This window comes from Sus scrofa, chromosome 6 (genome assembly GCF_054392235.1).
Source record: "Sus scrofa isolate SSC_HxYL_T2T_F1_AM1 chromosome 6, Sscrofa_HxYL_maternal_Yorkshire_Landrace_v2.0, whole genome shotgun sequence".
Taxonomy (NCBI): Eukaryota; Metazoa; Chordata; class Mammalia; order Artiodactyla; family Suidae; genus Sus; species Sus scrofa.
The window spans coordinates 64,404,302-64,425,608 of record NC_139388.1 but is presented as its reverse complement, the minus strand read 5'-3'; the positions used below and the strand labels follow the sequence as shown (position 1 = coordinate 64,425,608).

Here is a 21,307-nt window from a genome sequence, read left to right as displayed (position 1 = left end):
TTATGTCATTCTTTTTTTATGGCTGAGTAGTATTCCATTGTGTATATATACCACATCTTCCGAATCCAATCATCTGTTGATGGACATTTGGGTTGTTTCCATGTCCGGGCTATTGTGAATAGTGCTGCAAAGAACATGCGGGTGCATGTGTCTCTTTTAAGTGGAGCTTTGTCCGGATAGATGCCCAAGAGTGGGATTGCAGGGTCATATGGAAGTTCTATGTATAGATTTCTAAGGTATCTCCAAACTGTTCTCCATAGTGGCTGTACCAGTTTACATTCCCACCAGCAGTGCAGGAGGGTTCCCTTTTCTCCACAGCCCCTCCAGCACTTGTTATTTGTGGATTTATTAATGATGGCCATTCTGACTGGTGTGAGATGGTATCTCGTGGTAGTTTTGATTTGCATTTCTCTTATAATCAGTGATGTTGAGCATTTTTTCATGTGTTTGTTGGCCATCTGTATATCTTCTTTGGAGAAATGTCTATTCAGGTCTTTTGCCCATTTTTCCATTGATTGATTGGTTTTTTTGCTGTTGGGTTGTATAAGTTGCTTGTATATTCTAGAGATTAAGCCCTTGTCAGTTGCATCATTTGAAACTGTTTTCTCCCATTCTGTAAGTTGTCTTTTTGTTTTCTTTTGGGTTTCCTTTGCTGTGCAAAAGCTTTTCAGTTTGATGAGGTCCCATGGGTTTATTTTTGCTCTAATTTCTATTGCTTTGGGAGACTGACCTGAGAAAATGTTCATGATGTTGATGTCAGAGAGTGTTTTGCCTATGTTTTCTTCTAGGAGTTTGATGGTGTCCTGTCGTATATTTAAGTCTTTGAGCCATTTGGAGTTTATTTTTGTGCATGGTGTGAGGGTGTGTTCTAGTTTCATTGCTTTGCATGCAGCTGTCCAGGTTTCCCAGCAATGCTTGCTGAATAGACTTTCCTTTTCCCATTTGATGTTCTTGCCTCCCTTGTCAAAGATGAATTGACCATAGGTGTCAGGGTTTATTTCCGGATTCTGTATTCTGTTCCATTGGTCTGTCTCTCTGTTTTGATGACGTGGCTTTGTAATATTTTTTGAAGTCTGGGAGAGTTATGCCTCCTGCTTGGTTTTTGTTTCTCAGGATTGCTTTGGCGATTCTGGGTCTTTTGTGGTTCCATATAAATGTTTGGATTGTTTGTTCTAGTTCTGTGAAAAATGTCATGGGTAATTTGATAGGGATTGCATTGAATCTGTAGATTGCTTTGGGTAGTATGGCCATTTTTATAATATTGATTTTCCCAGTCCAGGAACATGGAATATCTTTCCATTTCTTTACATCTTCTTTGATTTCTTTGATTAAAGTTTTATAGTTCTCGGCATATAGGTCCTTTACCTCCTTGGTCAGGTGTATTCCGAGGTATTTGATTTTGTGAGGTGCAATTTTAAAAGGTATAGTATTTTTGTATTCCTTTTCTAAGGTTTCATTGCTGGTATACAGAAATGCAACTGACTTCTGAATGTTAATCTTATATCCTGCTACTTTGCTGAATTTATTAATCAGTTCAAGTAGTTTTGGGGTTGAGTCCTTAGGATTTTCTAGGTATAGTAGCATGTCATCTGCATACAGTGACAGTTTGATCTCTTCTCTTCCTATATGGATGCCTTTTATTTCTTTTGTTTGTCTAATTGCTGTGGCTAGGACTTCCAAAACTATGTTGAAGAGCAGTGGTGAGAGTGGGCATCCCTGTCTTGTTCCAGATTTGAGTGAGAAGGCTTTCAGTTTTTCCCCATTGAGGATTATATTTGCTGTGGGTTTGTCAGAAATGGCTTTGATTATGTTCAGGAATGTTCCCTCTATACCCACTTTGGCGAGGGTCTTGATCATGAATGGATGTTGGACTTTGTCAAATGCTTTTTCTGCGTCTATTGAGATGATCATATGATTTTTGACTTTTCTTTTGTTAATGTGGTGTATGATGCTGATTGATTTGCATATGTTGAACCATCCTTGTGAACCTGGGATGAACCCAACCTGGTCATGGTGTATAATTTTTTTGGTATGTTGTTGGATTCGATTGGCTAAGATTTTGTTGAGCATTTTTGCATCTATATTCATCAATGATATTGGGCGATAGTTTTCTTTTTTGGTGGTATCTCTGTCTGGTTTTGGAATGAGGGTGATGGTGGCCTCATAGAATGTCTTTGGGAGTATTCCTTCTTCTTCAACCTTTTGAAAGAGTTTAAGGAGGATGGGCACCAATTCCTCTTTATATGTTTGATAAAATTCACCTGTGAAGCCATCTGGTCCTGGACTTTTATTTGTAGGGAGTGATTTTATGACCTCTTCAATTTCATTTCTAGTGATGGGTCTGTTCAGTTGGTCTGTTTCTGCTTGATTCAGTTTTGGCAGGCTGTAAGATTCTAGAAAATTGTCCATTTCTTCCAGATTGTCAAACTTGTTGCCATACAGTTGTTCATAGTATTCTCTTATGGTTTTTTGCATTTCTGCTGTATCTGTTGTGATTTCTCCTTTTTCATTTATAATTTTGGTTATTTGGGTTCTTTCTCTCCTCTTTTTAGTGAGTCTGGCCAGGGGTTTGTCAATTTTGTTCACCTTTTCAAAGAACCAGCTCTTGGTTTTATTAATTTTCTCTATTGTTTTTTGAGTCTCTATTTTATTGATTTCTTCTTTGATCTTTATAATTTCCTTCCTTCTGCTGACTTTAGGTCTTTTTTGTTCTTCTTTTTCTAATTCATTTAGGTGGAGGGTTAAGCTGTCAATTTGGGATCTTTCTTCTTTTTTGAGAAAGGCCTGTATTGCTATAAATTTCCCTCTGAGCACTGCTTTCCCAGCATCCCATAGATTTTGAGAGGTTGTGTCTTCATTATTGTTTGTTTCAAGGTAGTTTTTAATTTCCTTCTTGATTTCCTCATTGACCCATTGGTTTTTTAGTAGCATGTTGTTTAGTCTCCATCTAGTAGGTTTTTTCTCTTTCCTTTTCCCATGGTTGATTTGTAATTTCATGGAGTTGTGGTCAGAGAAGATACTTGAGATAATTTCTATGCTTCTGAATTTGATGAGATTTGCTTTGTGTCCCAATATGTGGTCGATTCTTGAGAATGTTCCATGAGCATTTGAGAAGACTGTGTATTCTGATTTTTTTGGATGTAGTGTCCTGAAGATATCAATTAAGTCTAACTTTTCTATTGTTTCCTTTAGGATCTCTGTTGCTTTATTGGTTTTCTGTCTAGAGGATCTGTCCATTGATGTGAGGGGGGTATTTAGGTCTCCTGCTATGATTGTATTCTCATCAATATCTCCCTTTATGTCTGTTAATATTTGTTGTGTGTATCTGGGTGCTCCTATATTTGGGGCATATATGTTGATGATAGTAACATCCTCTCCTTGGATGGATCCCTTAATCATTAAGTAGTGTCCTCCTTTGTCTTTCTTTATGCCTTTTGTTTTAAAGTCTATTTTGTCTGATATGAGCGTTGCGACTCCTGCTTTTCTGTCATGTCTATTGGCGTGAAATATTTTTCCCCACCCTTTCACTTTCAATCTATATGTATCTTTTGTCCTAAGGTGAGTTTCTTGTAGGCAGCATATTGAAGGTTTTTGCCTTTTTATCCACTCAGCCACTCTGTGTCTTTTGATTGGGGCATTCAGTCCATTGACATTTAAGGTGATAATTGATAGATGATTATTTATTGCCATTTGAACCTCGTGTTCCAGTTGATTCTATGGTTCTCCATTCTTCCTTTCTTTCTTTTTTTTTTTTTTTTTTTTTGGTTGGATGGTCTCCTGTTATTATCTGCTTGAGTGTATTTTTTTTTCATTTTTTGCAAATGCAATATTTGGTTTTGGCTTGTGGTTGCCCTGTTTTTTAAGAATGCTAACCCCTTCCCATAATTGTGTGTTTTAGCCTGATGGTCCTGTAAGTTCAAACACTTCATTACTATATTAAAATTAAGAAGAGAGACATACATACAAACAAAAAGGGTTATTTACTTCCTAACATCCCTTGCCCACATTTTATGGTTTTGATGACTCTTTTTTATTTTTTTCTTTTAAATTTTATTTTGTTTGAAGCATGTTCATGATTAAATCTGTATGCTGGCTTATTTGAGTGACTGCTCTCTGATTGCAGTTTCCTCGGTCCTAGTTCTTCCTCTTCTTCTTCTTTTGTTTTCTTCTCTTTTTTCTTCCCTTTCCTTCCTTTCTTTTTGGTTTAGAGAAGCCCTTTCAATATTTCCTTTAACCTGGGTTTTGTGTTGCTGTATTCTTTAAGTTTTTGTTTGTTGGGAAAAATTTTTATTTCCCCTTCTATTTTAAATGATATTCTTGCTGGATAGAGTATTCTAGGTTGCATATTTTTTCCTTTGAGCACTTTAAATATCTTTTGCCATTCCCTCCTGGCCTGTAATGTTTCTGTAGAGAAATCAGCTGATATTCTTATGGGGGTGCCCTTGTAGGTAACATTCTGTTTTTCTCTTGCTGCCTTTAGGATCCTCTCTTTATCACTAACTTTTGCCATTTTTATTATGATGTGTCTTGGTGTGGGTCTGTTTGGGTTCAGTTTGTTTGGGGCCCTCTGTGCTTCTTGTATCTTGAACCCAGTATCCTTTAGATTTGGGAAGTTTGCAGCGATAATTTCTTCAAATATATTTTCCATCCCCTTATCTTTTTCTACTCCTTCTGGAATTCCTATTATGCGTAGATTGGCCCGCTTTATATTATCCCATAGGTCTCTTATATTGCTTTCCAGTTTTTTGATTCGGTTTTCTGTCTGTTGACCGGATTGAGTGATTCCCATTATTCTATCTTCCATATCACGGATTCGTTCTTCTGCATTATTCATTCTGGTTTTTACTGCCCCTAGTTCAGTTTGCATCTCTGCAAATGAATGTTCTAGTTTTTCTTGGCTCCCTCCTTATATTTTCTAGTTCCTTTCTGAGGGTATCTGCATTACTGTTCATATCTTCTCTTAATTCCTTCAGTATTTTCACTATTTCTCTTTTGAACTCCAGGTCTGTCTGACTGCAGAGATCTGTTTCATTGTTGACTGCTTTAGGTGAGTTCTCCTGTTGGTTTGACTGGGGGTGGTTTCTCAGCTTCTTCATCTTGCTTGTTGTTTTCTTTCTCCTGAAGGAGTTGTACTCTCCATTATCGGGCAGTGTTTGCCTTGTCACTGCCGTGGAATATTTCCTGAGGGCTGGCGTTGTTGGTCAATCTTTTTTGAGGCAGTGTGGCTTTTCTGGAGTGTTGATGGGGCTAACAGTGTTTCTTTGAAGCAAAGGAGGGCTTCCTGAGGGCAGACAGGACTGGGAGGTCCACACCACGATGGTAGCAGATTTCACTTGGTCATGCAGAGCTTGCTCTGGTGGTGTTTTTAGGCTGTGGGGTTCTTGCAGGGGGTTGGCGGTGTTGGGCAGCTGCTCTTCAGGGGTGCATCACCCCCTGGGGGCTGGAGCAGCTATCTGGGTCACTGAGAACCTAAGAGGCTCTTCCCTAGGGCAGCCCAACTCAGAAGGATGGCCTGAGAATGTAGGCGGATCTTTTCACAATCTGGCCGAGCTTGTTGCAGCTTTTCTGGGCTGCAGGGGCTCTTCCAGGGGGCTGGTGGTGCTGAGCAGTTATTCCGTGAGAGTGGGGCACCCCCTGGGGGCTTGGGCGGGTAGCAGGGCTGTTGGAGACCCAAGAGGCTCCTCGCCAGGGCAGCCCAACTCAGAAAATCCGTCTGAGATCTTTTCCCAACTCGGCCAAGCTTGTTGCAGCTTTTCTGGGCTGCAGGGGGTCCTGCCTGGAGCTGGCAGTCCTATGCAGCTGATCCACTAGGGCACCCCCTGGGGGCTTGGGCAGGTAGCAGGGCCGTTGGAAACCCAAGAGGCTCCTCCCTGGGGCAGCCTGACTCAGAAAAACCGTCTGAGAATTAGGCAGATCTATTCACGGCCTGGCTAGGCTTGTTCTAGCTTTTCTGGGCTGCAGGCCTTTTCTCGGGGGCTGGTGGTGTTTGGTGCTGCTCTGCGGAAGGGTAGCCCCTCCAAAGGGCAAGCAGGCCTGTGCAGGGACAGCCCCTGCAGTGGTAGGCTTCAGGCAATTGTTGAGGCCAGCCCTCCTGGATGGCAGGCAGCCCCAGGTTCGGTGAGAGTGTAGGGGGTGGTGGGGGTGGGGGGAGGGGATGCACTGGGAAGCACAGCTTTCTGCTAGCTAGCGGGCCTGTAAGCTTGCTGTGGCGTGGGGGGTATTCTATGGGGACCCACCCCTTCTTCTCTCCCCTCCCCAGCACGGGCACAGACCTGGTTCTTCTCCCAGGTTCCCTCTGATGCGGCTTTCCACTTCCCCGCTCCTAGAGTATTGCTCCCTTCCTCTGCGACAGCTTTGTTTTCTAGTCTCCCAGGCAGTCTCTGCCCCGTCAAATGGTTTCTAGACCTCCCAAGCAGCTTCCGCTCTTCCCCGCCCCCCTAGCCCAGGGACTAATCTCTGGAGCCGAGGTCTTGGTGCCCAGCCCCCACCCAGGCTTCTCAATTTTTGATGACTGTGTTCGTAGTTCAGATGATCCGTTGGGTTCTTGATCGGCTTTTCTGTACTCCAACTTACTGCTATACTCTTCTCTGCATCTGGAGATTCCTCCGGTTCTTTTGATCTTTCGCCCAGTAGGTGACTTTCCAGGGTGCGGGATCCCTTTCTCCTCCGCAGCTCCCTTTTGGGAGCGCCCGTCCCGTTCGGATTCACCTTCTCTCACTCTCCTACTTTCTCCCGTTCTGCCCAATAATGTCACGAACTTCTTGCCATTATTGGAGTTTAGGTTCCTCTGCCAGCGATTGGTTGCTGTTCTGTGCGAGTCATTTATTCTGTAGATGTGCTTTTTTTGTTGTGTTTGTAGGAGAGGGCGAGCGTGTCTCCCTACTCCTCCGCCATCTTGTCCTCTTCTCCCAGCTACACTTTTAAGGCTTTTCCAGTTCAGTCCATATCTTTTTCTCACCTGAGTACAGGTGCAGCTACTACTTTCTGTCCACTGGCCATAGGTGGCAAGGATGGGAAAGCTGTACCTAAGAAGATGCTGCCAGCGGCCAAAGTCCCCTCTTCAGTCTTGCCCACTTTAATAATGGCCATTCTGGAAGGAGGTAGAGCTGGTGAGGAATCCTCTGAATGAGTGGCAGCTGTTGAGTTCTCCATCCATTTCTGTATACCTGTGTCTTCCAATATTATGTCTTGATCCAGAAGACTCCCCTACATGATTGCTGCTCCTGCTTCCTAGGCTGCACCACAATGGATGCTTTTTAGTGTGCTCTTGGATCTTTCCTGAGGGTATCTGGTGGGATTTGTGGAGAACGAACCTGAACCTGACTGCAGACCCCATTAATGTCTGCAGCCCCCAGGGTTTTCACACGATTCCACCAGCCTGCCCTCCACCTTCGCTGATTGGGCAGCCCATGCTAGCAAGCTCTTCTACCAAGGTATCAGCACACTTGGGTTGACTCAAGGGAGTGTTCATATCCCCTATCGCCCTTCCTTTCTCTCTCCTTAGAGTTTGGGTTTGTTGTTGACTCTGCAACCTTAGCTTTCTGATGGGATCCAAAAAGCATGGAATTTGAAGTCAGCCCCGCTCTTTTACATTGTAAAATTGGGTGATGGGGGCAGTGTTCCTTGTAGCTGTCTGTATAACAGAGTGAAGCCACAAGTCCCAGGATGCCTTTTTATGTGAGGTGGCACTCAGCTATTTTGATCAGGATTTCCTCTTGCTGCCCCAGACACGTCCTCCTATGGGGTCTTGGAGGTGGGGGGAGGGCAAGTCAGTGAGGTTCCCATCAAGTGACAGGGAATCACTGACCCAAGGGAGTCTCTCTGAGAGGTTCCAATTTTTTTCTTTGGAATACACTGTAAATCCTCTCCTGGATGGTCTTCCTTGTCCTTTGTCCAGTTACACACAACCCTCTATACTGGTATGGATGTAACATTCATTTAATTTTATATATATATATATATTTATTTCCCCAATATATTATTATTTTTTCCTACTGTACAGCACGGTGACCCAGTTACGCTTTCAAGACTTTTCCAGTTCAGTCCACGTCTTTTTCTCTCGAGCTCCACCTGCTTTACCTCCCCTCTCGAGTAAGACCTGCGCTTTTGGAGCTGCAGAAGATGTATTTTGTTGGCATTGGTCACGGGGCTATTTAGCCTTCTTCTGTGGATGATTAAAAGGAATTTTTTTCATTCAAGTTCAGGACTTAGAGCTAGCAGTTCTGGAAACTTTACTGAAATAGAGCTGGATCAAGATTATCTGGTCAGTTCATTTTCAAGGGAATTTGAGCTTTATATGCCTTGTCAAATTCAATTCTCATGTGAAATGAGTTAGTGCCCTAGCAATAAACTTCAATAAAAAACTAGGGCAAGAGGAAAGTTATATTTTCCTAAACTCTGGAAAGTTAAGCATTTCTGATGATTGTACTAACAATACAAAATACTTTTAAATTATAAAAATTTTCTTCAAGTAAGTAAGACAAAATGAAAACTCAAGAAAATGTCCTCAAATGAAAGACTGACATTTAAATTTATATAATGGCCATTGTTCAATACTACAATAATCAGTTAAATCAAAATTAAAAATGATTGTAATATTTCTTATGTATTAATTTCTGATATGCCTTTTGGGACATAATTGCTTTAAATACCTGATGCTAAAGATTGATAGCACGCTTCAATACCTGGAATACAAGTGTTATCGAATATAATAATCAAATCAACAAAAGTAGGTGTGGTTCCCATCGAATGCATAAATAAAAATAATAATTTCTCCTGCTTTGAAAATCAGAACAGACTTGTGGTTGCCAAGGTGGAGGGGGAGGGAGTGGGATGGACAGGGAGTTTGGGGTTGGTAGATGCAAACTCTGACATTTAGGATGGATGAGCAATGAGGTCCTACTGTACAGCACAGGGAAATACATCCAGTCTCTTGGGATAGATCATGATGGAAGATAATACAAGAAGAAGAATATATATATATATATATATATTGCTGTACAGCAGAAATTGGCACAACACTATAAGGATCAACTATAATAAGAAAAGAAAAATTAGAACTTCAAAGACAGAACCTGGACCATATTAATTGTTCTAATATTGGAATTCCTGTCATGGTTCAGTGGAAATGAATCCAACTAGGAACCATGAGGTGGCAGGTTTGATCCCTGGCCTCACTCAGTGGGTTAAGGATCCATTGTTGCCATGAGCAGTGGTGTAGGTCGCAGATGCAGCTCGAATCTGGCATTGCTGTGGCTCTGGCGTAGGCCGGCAGCAACAGCTCCGATTAGACCCCGAGCCTGGGAACCTCCATATGCCACAGGTGCAGCCCTAAAAAGACAAAAAAAAAAAAAGGATAGAAATGAAGGGATAGATGAAACAGGAGAAGGTGACTGATTTGGAACATGTATAGGGTTTGTAATCTGTAAGCCTTGGACAATAATTGCGTGTGGATGGAAGTCAGGGTTGAGAGAAGGTGAAGTTAATTCCCACGTTAACATGATAAAAGCAGTGTTTATTGACTGCAATAAAGATGACAGAAGGAGGAGCAAGGGTGAGGGAAGCCGAAGTACATTAGAGATGGGTTGTGGGGCTTCTTAATGAAAACATTCTGAGAACGAAGGAATCAGGTGAACTTGGAAAACCAAAGGACAAGGAGTGCCTGGCCTGGAGATAGAGGTGATGGATTCTTCAATTTTTAAGTGTCATTTTAGGCTAAAACTGTGCCATCTTGGAGGTAGAGTGTACAGTGAGAAGAGGGCAAAGAACAGGTATTACAGAATTGAAAGCCAAGATTATCATGGACCACCTAAGATGAACAAACTCTGGGCACTCAACCCAGGAAACATCTTTACAATGTTGATGTGACATAGTAAAAATATGATGGTTCCCTTTGTTTCACAACCAGGAACACACAGGACTATGGAGAGTGTCAGTTCGACCAATACTATGGGGGAGCCTAACCGGGTCCCTACATCCCCAATTGGGTCCCCATGGACAGAGCCTACATCCTGGCAGAAAGTCCAGAGGGACCATGATGAACCACATCTCATGATGTTACCCCTTCTCAGATCGTACTTCACCTCTGATGCCAAGGTGAGTTGACACTGGTATTTCAATTGCTCTCAGAGGATGTTCTATCATTTGACAAAATTGTAAATCTAAGGAAGTATCCCCAATGCATGATATGAAAATGCCACTGTTTCCAGCTCCCACATCGATGACAACCATAATTAACCATTGACAACACATGTCTTGTGAAACCAGAGGGCACCTCTGATTTTTTCCTAATGTAATGAGACATGGAAACCGTTATTAATTAAATTTGTCCATGGATAGCATCCATTTACCGTTCTTAAGGGTAAAGGAATTCTTGGGCTGGGGGATGAAAATCCTGTGAAATTAGATTGTGATGATCATTATACAACCACAGATGTGATAAATTCACTTGAGTAATAAAATAAAATGAAATAATAATAAAAAAAGAGTAAAGGAATTGTGTCATTTTATTAGATTTCACATGTAACTGATATCATAATTGTCTTTCACTGACTTTATTCATTGTGATAATCTCTAGATCCATCCATGTTGCTGCAAATGGCATTATTTCATTCTTTTTATGGCTGAATAATATTCCATTGATAATAATGATATTCCAAGATAGATATATCTTCTTTTTTATCAATTACTCTGTCAATGGAAATTCAGGTTGCTTCCATGTCTTGGCTATTGTAAATAGTGCTGCAGTGACTAGTGGGGTGCATGTATTTTTTGAAATATGGTTTTCTATGGATAGATGCCTAGGAGCGGGATGGCTGGATCATGGAATAACACATACATACTACCATGTATAATAGATGATTAACTAGAACCTACTATATAGCACAGAAAATATACTCAAGAGTTTGTAGTAACCCAGTTTTGAAAAAAGAATGGATATATTTATATGTATGTCTGATTCACTTTGCTGTGTACCAGACACTAATACAACATTGTAAGACAACTATATTCCAGTAAAATTAAATTTAAAACAAAACTGAAAAAGAGTGAGGGACCTGGTGTAGGAGGGAGGAGAGCTTGCACTGAAAGGGTAATAGATGCAGAATGAAGATGAGTATGTTTTGTCATCGCAACTTTGAACAGATAGGCAGTGAGTCTGGGATAGGAGGGAAGGTGCCACATTGAGATGACCAGACAGAGATAAGCATCTACATTGCATATTCATTCATAAATTCATTTTTTGCTTTAGGTAATTTATATCATAAGAAATTCAAGAGATGTCATTACATCTCTTCATAATTTATCACAAAGATTTCTTGTTCAGAGGATACCAGAAGATCTTGATAAATACTTGGCATTGGCTTATCCAAGGTGATGTAAATGGCATCTGGATCTCCCATTTAAAATTTTGGAAAGACGGTAATGAGGGAAACGTCACAGATAGGACCCATGACTGAATTTTGTTTATCGCGGGCTTAGCTGTTTTTTCCTCCAGTCTTATTGAGATATAAGCGATACACAATGCTGTGTAAATGTAAGGTGTACGACCTAATCATTTGATTGACATATACACCATGAAGTGCTTATCATAGTAGGTTTAGTGAAGAGCCATCGCTCCATTTAGACACAAAATTAAAAAATAGAAAACAATTTCTCCTTGTGATTAGAATGCTTAAGTTTGATTAAGTTCTGTCATATATAAAATAAAGCAGAGTTAATTATCATGCTGCATATTGCATTCCTAATACTTATTTATCTTATAACTGGGATTGTGTATCCAGAGCTACCTTCATCCCATTCCCCTCCCCAGATACCTTGTGTCTGATGCCACAAATCTGTTCTCTTTTTCTATGAGTTTGTTTGGCTTAGAAGGATACTTGACCTACAAAACTGTGAATACCTGTTCTATAATATAGTTGACTTGATATTTCTATACATTTAATTAAAAATTTTTTTTAAATTTATTTCGTAATATAGTCGACTTATAATGTTGTGTTAGTTTCAGGTGTACAGCAAAATGATTCAGTTATACATATACATATATCCATTTATTTTCCAATTATTTTCCTATCTAGGTTATTACAGAATGTTAAGTAGAGTCTCCTGTGCTATGCACTAGATCCTTCTTGATTATCTATTTTACACATAGCTGTGCGATTGGTTAATCCCAGACTCCTAATTTATCCCTTCACTTGTCCCCTTTGTTAATCATAAATTTATTTTCTAAGTCTGTGAGTTTGTTTCCGTTTTGTAACTAAGTTCATATGTATCATTTTTTAGATTCCACATATAAGTGATCTCCTATGACATGTATCTTTCTCTAACTTGCTTAGTGTAAGATAATCTTTAGGTCCATCCATGCTGCTGCAAATGACGTTATTTCATTATTTTGTATGGCTGAGTAATATTCCATTGTCCATATATATATCAATTCTTTATCCATTCCTCTGTTGGGAGACATATTTGGGTTGCTTCTGTTCCTTGGCTACTGCGAATAATGCTACAATGAACACTGGGTTACGTGTATCTTTTCAAATCATGATTTTCTATGGATACATACCCAGGAGTGGGGTTGCTGGATCATATGGTAGTTCTTTTTTTTTTTTTTTTTTTGTCTTTTTGCTATTTCTTGGGCCACTCCCGCAGCATATGGAGGTTCCCAGGTTAGGGGTCGAATCAGAGCTGTAGCTGCCGGCCTACTCCAGAGCCACAGCAATGCCAGATTTGAGCTGCATCTGCGACCTACACCACTGCTCACGGCAACGCTGGATTGTCAACCCACTGAGCAAGGGCAGGGACCGAACCCGCAACCTCATGGTTCCTAGTCAGATTCGTTAACCACTGCGCCACCACGGGAACTCCGGTGGTTCTGTTTTTAGTTTTTAAGGATGCTCCATATTGTTCTCCACCGTGTTTGTACCAGTTTACATTCCCAACAGTGTAGGAGGGTTTTCTTTTCTCCACACCCTCTCCAGCATTTATTGCTTGTAGACTTTTTGATGATGGCCATTTTGCCTGGCATAAGCGGATACCTTTTGATTGAAATTTTTCTAATAATTAGCAGTGTTGATCATCTTTTCATGTGAGTTTTGGCCAACTGTATATCTTCTTTGGAGAAATGTCTGTTTAGGTCTTCCACACATTATTTGATCGGGTTGTTAGTTTTTTTGATACTGTGCATATTTTGGAAATCAATCCCTTATCAGTTGCTTTGTTTGCAAATATTTTCTTCCATGATTTGGGTTGCCTTTTCATTTTGTTTATGTTTCCTTTGCTGTACAAAAGATTTTAAGATTAATAAAGTCTTGCTTGTTTATTTTTGTTTTTATTTTCATTACTCTGGGAGGTGAAATCAAAAAAGATATTGCTGCAATTTATATAAGACTCTTCTGCCTATGTTTGCCTCTAAAAGTTTTATAGCATCTGATCTTAATTTAGGTCTTGAGTCCACTTTTTTGGTACAATAACACTGTGTCTAAGAAAACAAGGTGCATATACCTTTATTTTATTTATTTTTCAGAGTAATAAATGTTTTTGTCATAGTTGATTTGCAATGTTCTGCCAATCTCTACAGCAGAGAGACTCAGGTATGTATACACACATTCTTCTTCCCACAGTATCCTCCACCGTGTTCCATCAAAAGTGATTAGATGCAGTTCCCTCCGCTGTACAGCAGGATCCCATTGCCCATCCACTCCAAATGCAACAGTTTAATCCATTGAAAGTCTGTTTTGCCAATATAAATACTGCTATTCCAGTTTTCTTTTCATTTTTATCGCCAAGAAACATCTTTTCATACTCTTAGTCTTTGTGTATATGTTTAGATCTGAAGTGAGACTTTTGCAGGCAGCATGTACGTGGATCTTGTCCTTTATTCAGCCACTTTGTCTTTTGGTGGGAGCATTTAGTTCACTTATATGTAAAGTAACTTTAATAATGGATGTACTTACTGCCATTTTTCAGACTGTTTTTGGACGGTTTTTGTTCTTTTATTCCTTTCTTTGGCGCTCATTCCTTGTGATTTGATTACTGTATGTAGTGTTAGGACTGAGTCCCTTTCTTTGTGTGTGTGTGTGTGTATATTACAGATCTTTGGTTTGTGGTTATGATGAGGTTTCTGTACAACAATGTATATATATATGTGTGTGTGTGTGTATACATATAATTATTTTAATTTGCAGATCTCTTAAGTTTCAGTGCATTTTAACAACCCCGTGCTCTCCCATACCCCCTATCTTTAACGTTTTTGATATGAGAGCCTCCTTATTTTTGTTTTCTGTATTCCTAAACTACATAGTGTAGATAGAGATCATTCTACTACTTTGTGTTTTACCTTCCTATTAGTTTCATATGTAGTTGATTTGCTCTCTTTATATTTGCCTTTACCAGTGAGGTTCGATCTTCTATAATTTTCATAATTCCAATCACGGCCTTTTCTTTTCACTTAGGGTAGTCCCTCTGACATTTCTTGTAAGGCCGTTTTGGCAGTGAATCTTTTTCTTGATGCTTATCTGTAAAACTTTTTCTCTCCAAAAAATCCTTATGAAAGCCTTGCTGGTTAGTATACTCTTGATGTTTTTTCCTTTCATAATGACCTTCTAGCCTGAAGAATCTCACTGAAAAGTTAGCTCATAGCCTTATGGGAATTCCCTTATACATAACTTTCTTTTCCCTTGCTGCTTTTAATACTCTCCTTCATCTTTATATTTTTTTGGCCATTTTAATTACAATATGTCATTTAATTTACAATATGTCTATATTTCTACTGTACAGCATGCTGACCCAGTTACACATACATGTATACATTCCTTTTTCTCACATTACGTGTTCCATCATAAGTGACTAAACAGAGTTCCCAGTGCTACACAGCAGGATCCCATTGCTAATCCATCCTGAAGGCAACATTCTGCATCTATTAACCCCAAGCTCCCAGTCGCTCTCAGTCCCTCCCACTCCCTCCCCCTCCCCCCAGGCAACCACAAGTCTATTCTCCAAGTCCATGATTTTCTCTTCTGTGGAAAGGTTCCTTTGTGTGTATATTAGATTGCAGATATAAGTGATATCATACCATGATATCATACCGTATTTGTCTTTCTCTTTCTGGCTTACTTCATTCAGGATGAGAGTCTCTAGTTCCATCCATGTTGCTGCACATGGCATTATTTTGTTATTTTTTATGGCCAAGTAGTATTCCATTGTGTATAGATACCACATCTTCCTGATCCAGTCCTCTATCAGTGGACATTTGTGTTGATTCCATGTCTTGGCTGTTGTGAATAGTGCTGCAATGAACATGCGGGTGCATGTGTCTTTTTAAAGTAGAGTTTTTTCCGGATATACGCCCAGGAGTGGGGTTGCAGGGTCATATGTCTTGCCGTGGTCCTCTTTGGGTTGATCCTGTTTGTGCTTCTTGGACCTGCATATCCGTTTCCTTTCCAGGGTTAGATAAGTTTTCAGCTGTTATGTCCTTAAATATCTCCTCTATTTCTTTGACTTCGCTTTCTGAGACCCCAATAATGTGAATGTGTAATGTACATGATGCTATTTCAGAGGACTCTTAAATTGTCCTCGTTCCTTTATTTCTTCAGCATTTTCCGGTTCAGCTCCGATGATTTCCATTGGTCTGTCTTTGCTTTGGCTGACCCATGCCTCTGTATACCTAACCTACTCTTGATTCCTTCTGGCGTGTTTTTGCTTTCAATTATTGTGTTCCTCTCTTTGGTTCTTCTTTGTGTTTTCTAACTCTTTGTTAAGAACTAATTTTACTCTGTTCGTCCAATCGTCTCCTTAGTTATTTGGATAACTTTATACTCATTACCTTGTTCTCTTTATCAGATAGAGAGCTCATTTCTACTTCTCTTAATTATTCTTCTGGGACTTTGTTGTGTTCTGTCATGGAACATACCCCTTTGTTTTCTCATTTTGCCTAATTTGCTTGTTTTATTATCATGTATCTGGCAGACTGGTTGTATTTTCTGATCTTAGAGAAGTGGCCTTTTGAAGAAGAGGCTCTATGCATTGAGCAGTGTACCTCCTTTTAGTAAGCAGAGATGTATGTTGCAAAACTGCCACCATTAGGGCTACGTGGGTGCTTTTACTGTGTTGGGCTGACTAATGTAGGCAGTCTGGTAGGTGTTGCTGGACTCTGGTCAGGTTAGTTGATAGGCCCTACCTTGAGTTGGTGAGACCGGGTCAGAAAGTGTCTGACTCCAGAACCTGGTGGGCCCTGGGGCTAGTGATGGCCTACTGGCAGGCAGGGCCTGCTCTGGGATCTGGTTGCAGGGCCAGGGATCTGAGATAGTGTTAAATTGCTGGTGGGAGGTCCTAGTACCTGATTTGTCTGCAGGTTCCAGGGTGCCCTGAAGCTTGTGAGCCTACAAATGGGCAGGGTCTGGGCCCATCCAGCGCCCAGGCATGATCTGGCCTGCTGGCGTGTGGGATGGATCTTCAGGTTGCTGGGCTGCAGTTTCCTGTGGCTTGTGTCTGCCTTCTGTGTGTAAGGCTGGTTCTGAGCAAAGAGAATCCTTGCTGGTAGGTGGTGCAGGGGCCCAGTCAGTTCCAGGTCAGGATCTGTCTTCCTGGTGTATAGGTTAGGTGTTCAGGCTGTGGGGTTATTATTTCTTAGGGTTGATGGTAGCCTGCTTGTGGGTGAAGCTGGGCCTAGGCCTGGGGCAGGGTTCCTGGAGGGGAGGGCCAGGGCCCAGGAGATTCTGGAGCTAATGCCTGTGCATTGGCATGTGGCCCTATTTCCTAGGCTCTTATGGGTAGGACTGTGTTGGGGCAGCTGTGGGCTCAGGGTGTCTTAAGGCAGCCTCTCTTCTCAGGGGTGGGTCTGTGTCTGTGCCTAGTTAGTTGCTTTGTCTGAGGTGTCCCAGGACTGGCACTCACAGGCTGTTGGACCCAGGTAGGATTGGATGCTATGGCCAGTAATTTCGATGAAATATTCTAAAACAGTGCTTCCCAGAACCAGTCCCCTGTAGTAGGAGTGCCCTGAAGTGGCTGCTGCTGATTCTGCATCCTCATGGTGTGCTGAAGTGGAGCCTGCCACTCCAAGACACTCTCCAGGATCAGCAGGTAGGTCTGACCCAGAGTCCCCTCCAATGAGTGCCTCTGCCTGAGTCCCTGAACATTGGAGGTTTGGTATGTACCCTTTAAGAGTGAGGTCTTTATTCTCCCCAAGCCCCACTGGCCTTCGAAGCCGGATGTTCTCAGCACTTATCTTCCTGATGCAGGACTCCTGGGCTAGGGAGACCAATGTGTGCCTCAAGCGTCTCACTTACTGGGGGGAACCTCTGCAGTTGTTGTTGTCTTATTCGTGGGTCATCTGCCTGGAGGTTATGGGACTTGACTGTCTTGTGACTCTACCCCTCCTACAGGTGTCCTTGTGGTTCCTTCTTTACATAGTTAGTTGGAGAATAGCTTCACTGGGAAGTTCCAGTGTTTGTCATCAACTGTTGTTCTGCAGGTAGTTGTAATTGGTGTGCCTGTGAGAGGGGGTGAATTCAAGGTTTTTCTACTCCACCATCGTGGCCCTAGCTCTCCCAGCTTATTTTTTAAAAGAGTAAATTTGTGGTCCATACTTATTTATTTTTTTAATTTTTTTAATTTTTAAAAGTTTCTTTATATATGTATTTTTTTCTATGTACAGCATGGTGACCCAGTTACACATACATGTATACATTCCTTCTTCTCACATTACGTGTTCCATCATAAGTGACTAAACAGAGTTCCCAGCGCTACACAGCAGGATCCCATTGCTAATCCATCCTGAAGGCAACATTCTGCATCTATTTACCCCGAGCTCCCCATCCCTCCCACTTCCTCCCTTTCCTCCTTGGCAACCACAAGTCTATTCTCCAAGTCCATGATTTTCTGTGGAAAGTTTCCTTTGTGCCATATTTTACATTCCAGATATAAGTGATATCATATGGTATTTGTCTTTCTCTTTCTGGCTTACTTCATTCAGGATGAGAGTCTCTAGTTCCATCCATGTTGCTGCAAATGGCGTTATTTTGTTCTTTTTTATGGCTGAGTAGTATTCCATTGTGTATATATACCACATCTTCCATTGTCATAAAGAGTTTAGTGAGAAGGCAGAGGCCATCTCTTTCTCATTTAATTGATTCTTATTCAGAGAATGATTCTATACATCAAAGACTTCTTTTAGGTACCCGAACGATCATATATTTTTTATTTATATACTTTTCAATTCCTTCTGTTTTCTCATCTTTTCCCTGGTTTCTAACATTTCTTTTTTTTTTTTTTTTTTAAATGTAATGTTTTAAACTTTATTTATTTATTTATTTATTTTTTGTCTTTGTTGTTGTTGTTGTTGTTGTTGCTATTTCTTGGGCCGCTCCCGTGGCACATGGAGGTTCCCAGGCTAGGGGTCAAATCGGAGCTGTAGCCACCGGCCTACACCAGAGCCACAGCAACGCGGGATCCGAGCCGCGTCTGCAACCTACACCACAGCTCACGGCAACGCCGGATCGTTAACCCACTGAGCAAGGGCAGGGACCGAACCCGCAACCTCATGGTTCCTAGTCGGATTCGTCAACCACTGCGCCACGACGGGAACTCCTACCTTAGATACATGTAATTTGCTAGTATTGTTAAATTCTTATACTTTATTTTTGGGAATATTCTCAAGATTTAAAATCTTTGTGGTTGAACACCCAGATACAGCAAACGGTAGGATATTTCATAAGCATCACATGATGATCATAATAAGGAATTAACATTTAGATATTGATACTCTTTTTTAAAGACTAGAATTTCACCAGTTCACACCAGTGTCCTATTTCTAGACCTGGATCCAATCCATAATTTTTAGTCATCCTGTCTCTTTAGTCTACTTTCATCTGGAACAGTCTTGTTTATTTTGTTAGATGTCTCTCAATTTGAGTTTCTCTCAAATGAAACTCTAATAATGAAATTCACAATCTGCCCTTTTGGAGAGCTGTGATGTGTATTCTCTGTGAATCTTACCAGGAGTAATAGGATGTCTGCTTTACTCATTTCAAGTGAAGTTAATTCTGTTCCTTTGGTTAAGGTGTTATCTGGGATGTTTCTCTGTTGATAAAAATTTCCTTTTTACATTAATGTGTCATATGGAGTTATTTTGAAATTCTGTAACTGTCTCATTACTGTTAGAATCCCTTGATAATTCTTCTCTGAAACAACCCTGACCAGGGTGTTTGCCTATTGCTTCTATTTCCATCACCCCCACTAGGTTAATTTTATTTATTTACTTGCATAATATGTATGTATATTTTACTTTATGGATGAAGCCCATTATTTTTTTAAAATTCTTATTTTATTTTGTAATATAGTTGATTTACATAGTTGCATTAGTTTCAGGTGTAGAGCAAGGGGAGGCGATTGTACATATACATATATCCATTCTTCTACTAATTCTTTCCTCTTATGGGTTATTAGAGAACAGAGTTCCCCATGCTAGGTCCCTGTTGATGATCTGTTTTATATATATTAATATGTGTATGTTAATTACAAACTCCCGATAGAGCCTTCCTCCACCCCCACCCTATGTTGCCCCTTTGGCAACCATAAGCTTGTGCTCAAATTCTGTTTTGTTTTGCAAATAAGTTCATCCAGATCATTTTTTTAGATTCCACATATAAATGAAATCATATGGTATTTGTCTTTCTCTGATTTACTTCGCTTAGTATGATAATCTTTAGATCTATGCATGTTGCTGCAAATGGCATTTTTTCATTCCTTTTTTATGGCTGAGTAATATTACATGGCATATATGTAACCACATGTTCCTATCCATTCCTCTGTCAGTGGACATTCAGGTTGCTTCTATGACTTGACTATTGTAACTGGTGCTGCAACGAACAATGGGGTGCATGTATCCTTTTGAATTAGGCTTTTCTCCTGATAGATGCCCAGGAATGAGATTGCTGGGTAATATGGCCATTGTATTTTTTGTTTTTTGAGGAACCTTCATATTGTCCTCCATAGTGGCTATACCAGTCTACAGACCCACCAGCAGTATAGGAGAGTTCCTTCTCCACACCCACTCCAGCGTTTATTATCTGTGGACTTTTTGATGATGGCCATTTTGACTGGTGTGAGGTGATAGTTCATAGTAGTTTTGATTTGCATTTCTCTAATAATTAGTGATGTTGAACAGATTTTCATGTGCTTTTTGGCCATTTGTATGTCTTATTTGGAGTAATATCTATTTAGGATTTCTGTCCAATTTTTGGTTGGGTTGTTTGTTTTGATATAAAGCTGTGTGAGATGTTGGTGTATTTTGGAGGTAATTTTTAAAAAAATTCTCCCATTATTTGGGTTTTCTTTTTTTTTTTTTTAAGGTTTCCTTTGCTGTGCAAAACTTTAAAGTCCAAAAGAATGTTATTGCTATGTTTTCTTAGGAGTTTTACAGTATACTGCCTTATGTTTAGGTCTTTAATCCATTTTGAGTTTATCTTTGTGTATGGTGTTAGAGAATGTTCTAGTTTCACTCTTTTACATGTGGCTGTTCAGTTTCCTCAACACCACTTATTGAAAAGACTGTCTTTTCTCCATTGCATATTCTTGCCTCCCCTGTCATAGATTAGTTGACCATAGGTGTATGCGTTGATCTGATAGTTCTATCATTGTCACTGATCTGTATTTCTGTTTTTGTGCCAGTACCATATTATTTTGATTATTGTAGCTCTGTGGTATAGTCTTATTCTTCCAATTTTTGCTTTTTCAAGATTGCTTTGCCTATTTTAAGTCTTTTGTGTTTCCACACAAACTTAAAATTTTTCTGTTACAGTCCTGTGAAAAATGCCATTGGTAATTTGATAGGGATTGCATTGAATCTGTAGATTGCCTTGGGTAGGTAATATAGTCATTTTGACAATATTGATTCTTGGAATCCAAGAGCATGCTATATCTTTCCATCTGTTTGTGTCATCTTTTATTTCTTTCATCAGCATATTACAGTTTTCAGAGTACAGGTCTTTTGCTTCTTTAGGTAGCTTTATTCCCAGGTATTTTATTCCTTTTGATGTGATGGTAAATTATATTGTTTCCTTAATTTCTCTTTCTGATTTTTTGTTGTTAGTGTATAGGAATGTGAGAGATGTCTGTGTATTAATTTTGTGTCCTGAAAATTTACCAAATTCATTGACAAGCTCTCATAGCTTTCTGGTACCATCTTTAGGATTTTCTGTATAGCATTATGTCACCTGGAAACAGTGATAGTTTTACTTCTTTTCCAATTTGGATTTATTTTATTTGTTTCTTCTCTGATTGCCATGCCTAGGACTCTAAATTATGTTCAATAAAA

General features: G+C 40.2%; 1 protein-coding gene and 1 long non-coding RNA gene across 2 annotated transcripts in view; one reads left to right on the top strand and one right to left on the bottom strand.

Annotated features, from left to right (window-relative positions):
• LOC110261067 (uncharacterized) overlaps positions 1 to 21,307 on the bottom strand; it is a 106,383-nt gene that overhangs the window by 4,236 nt on the left and 80,840 nt on the right. The window lies entirely within an intron of this gene.
• NLRP11 (NLR family pyrin domain containing 11) overlaps positions 1 to 21,307 on the top strand; it is a 93,945-nt gene that overhangs the window by 67,790 nt on the left and 4,848 nt on the right. The window contains exon 11 of the mRNA XM_021095065.2: positions 9,908 to 10,095. Coding sequence (XP_020950724.1) covers positions 9,908 to 10,054 — 147 coding nt within the window. The 3' untranslated portion in view covers positions 10,055 to 10,095. The remainder of the gene's footprint in view (positions 1 to 9,907; positions 10,096 to 21,307) is intronic.